Source organism: Penaeus monodon, chromosome 34 (genome assembly GCF_015228065.2).
Source record: "Penaeus monodon isolate SGIC_2016 chromosome 34, NSTDA_Pmon_1, whole genome shotgun sequence".
In the NCBI taxonomy this organism is placed as follows: domain Eukaryota; kingdom Metazoa; phylum Arthropoda; class Malacostraca; order Decapoda; family Penaeidae; genus Penaeus; species Penaeus monodon.
Window position 1 is genome coordinate 26091053 of NC_051419.1, and position 288 is coordinate 26091340.

Below are 288 nucleotides of genomic sequence, written 5' to 3' on the forward strand. Positions count from 1 at the left end.
AGCTCCATAAATTATGTAAAACAATCATCCCCCAACGATAATTTTCTAACACCCTGCCTCCCCCTCCCCCCTTCTCTCCCCGTAGGTCCCCGTCGGCAACGCCCTCATAGCCTCCAGCGTCTACATCGTCGTCGGACTGAGCATCGACCGCTTCGTCGCCGTCTGTTACCCTCGCAAATACCGTAACCTCCACAGCCACTACGTCGCCTCCGTCAGGATCGCTTTGTCGTTCATCATCGCCTTCATCATGTACATTCCCATGGCGTTCTACAAAGTGGTTGTGCCTGT

At 54.2% G+C, this 288-nt stretch overlaps 1 protein-coding gene across 1 annotated transcript in view; it reads left to right on the forward strand.

Annotated features, from left to right (window-relative positions):
• LOC119594664 (probable G-protein coupled receptor AH9.1) overlaps positions 1 to 288 on the forward strand; it is a gene marked incomplete at its 5' end in the record, with an annotated part of 37725 nt that overhangs the window by 23457 nt on the left and 13980 nt on the right. The window contains 1 exon segment of the mRNA XM_037943720.1: positions 86 to 288. Coding sequence (XP_037799648.1) covers positions 86 to 288 — 203 coding nt within the window.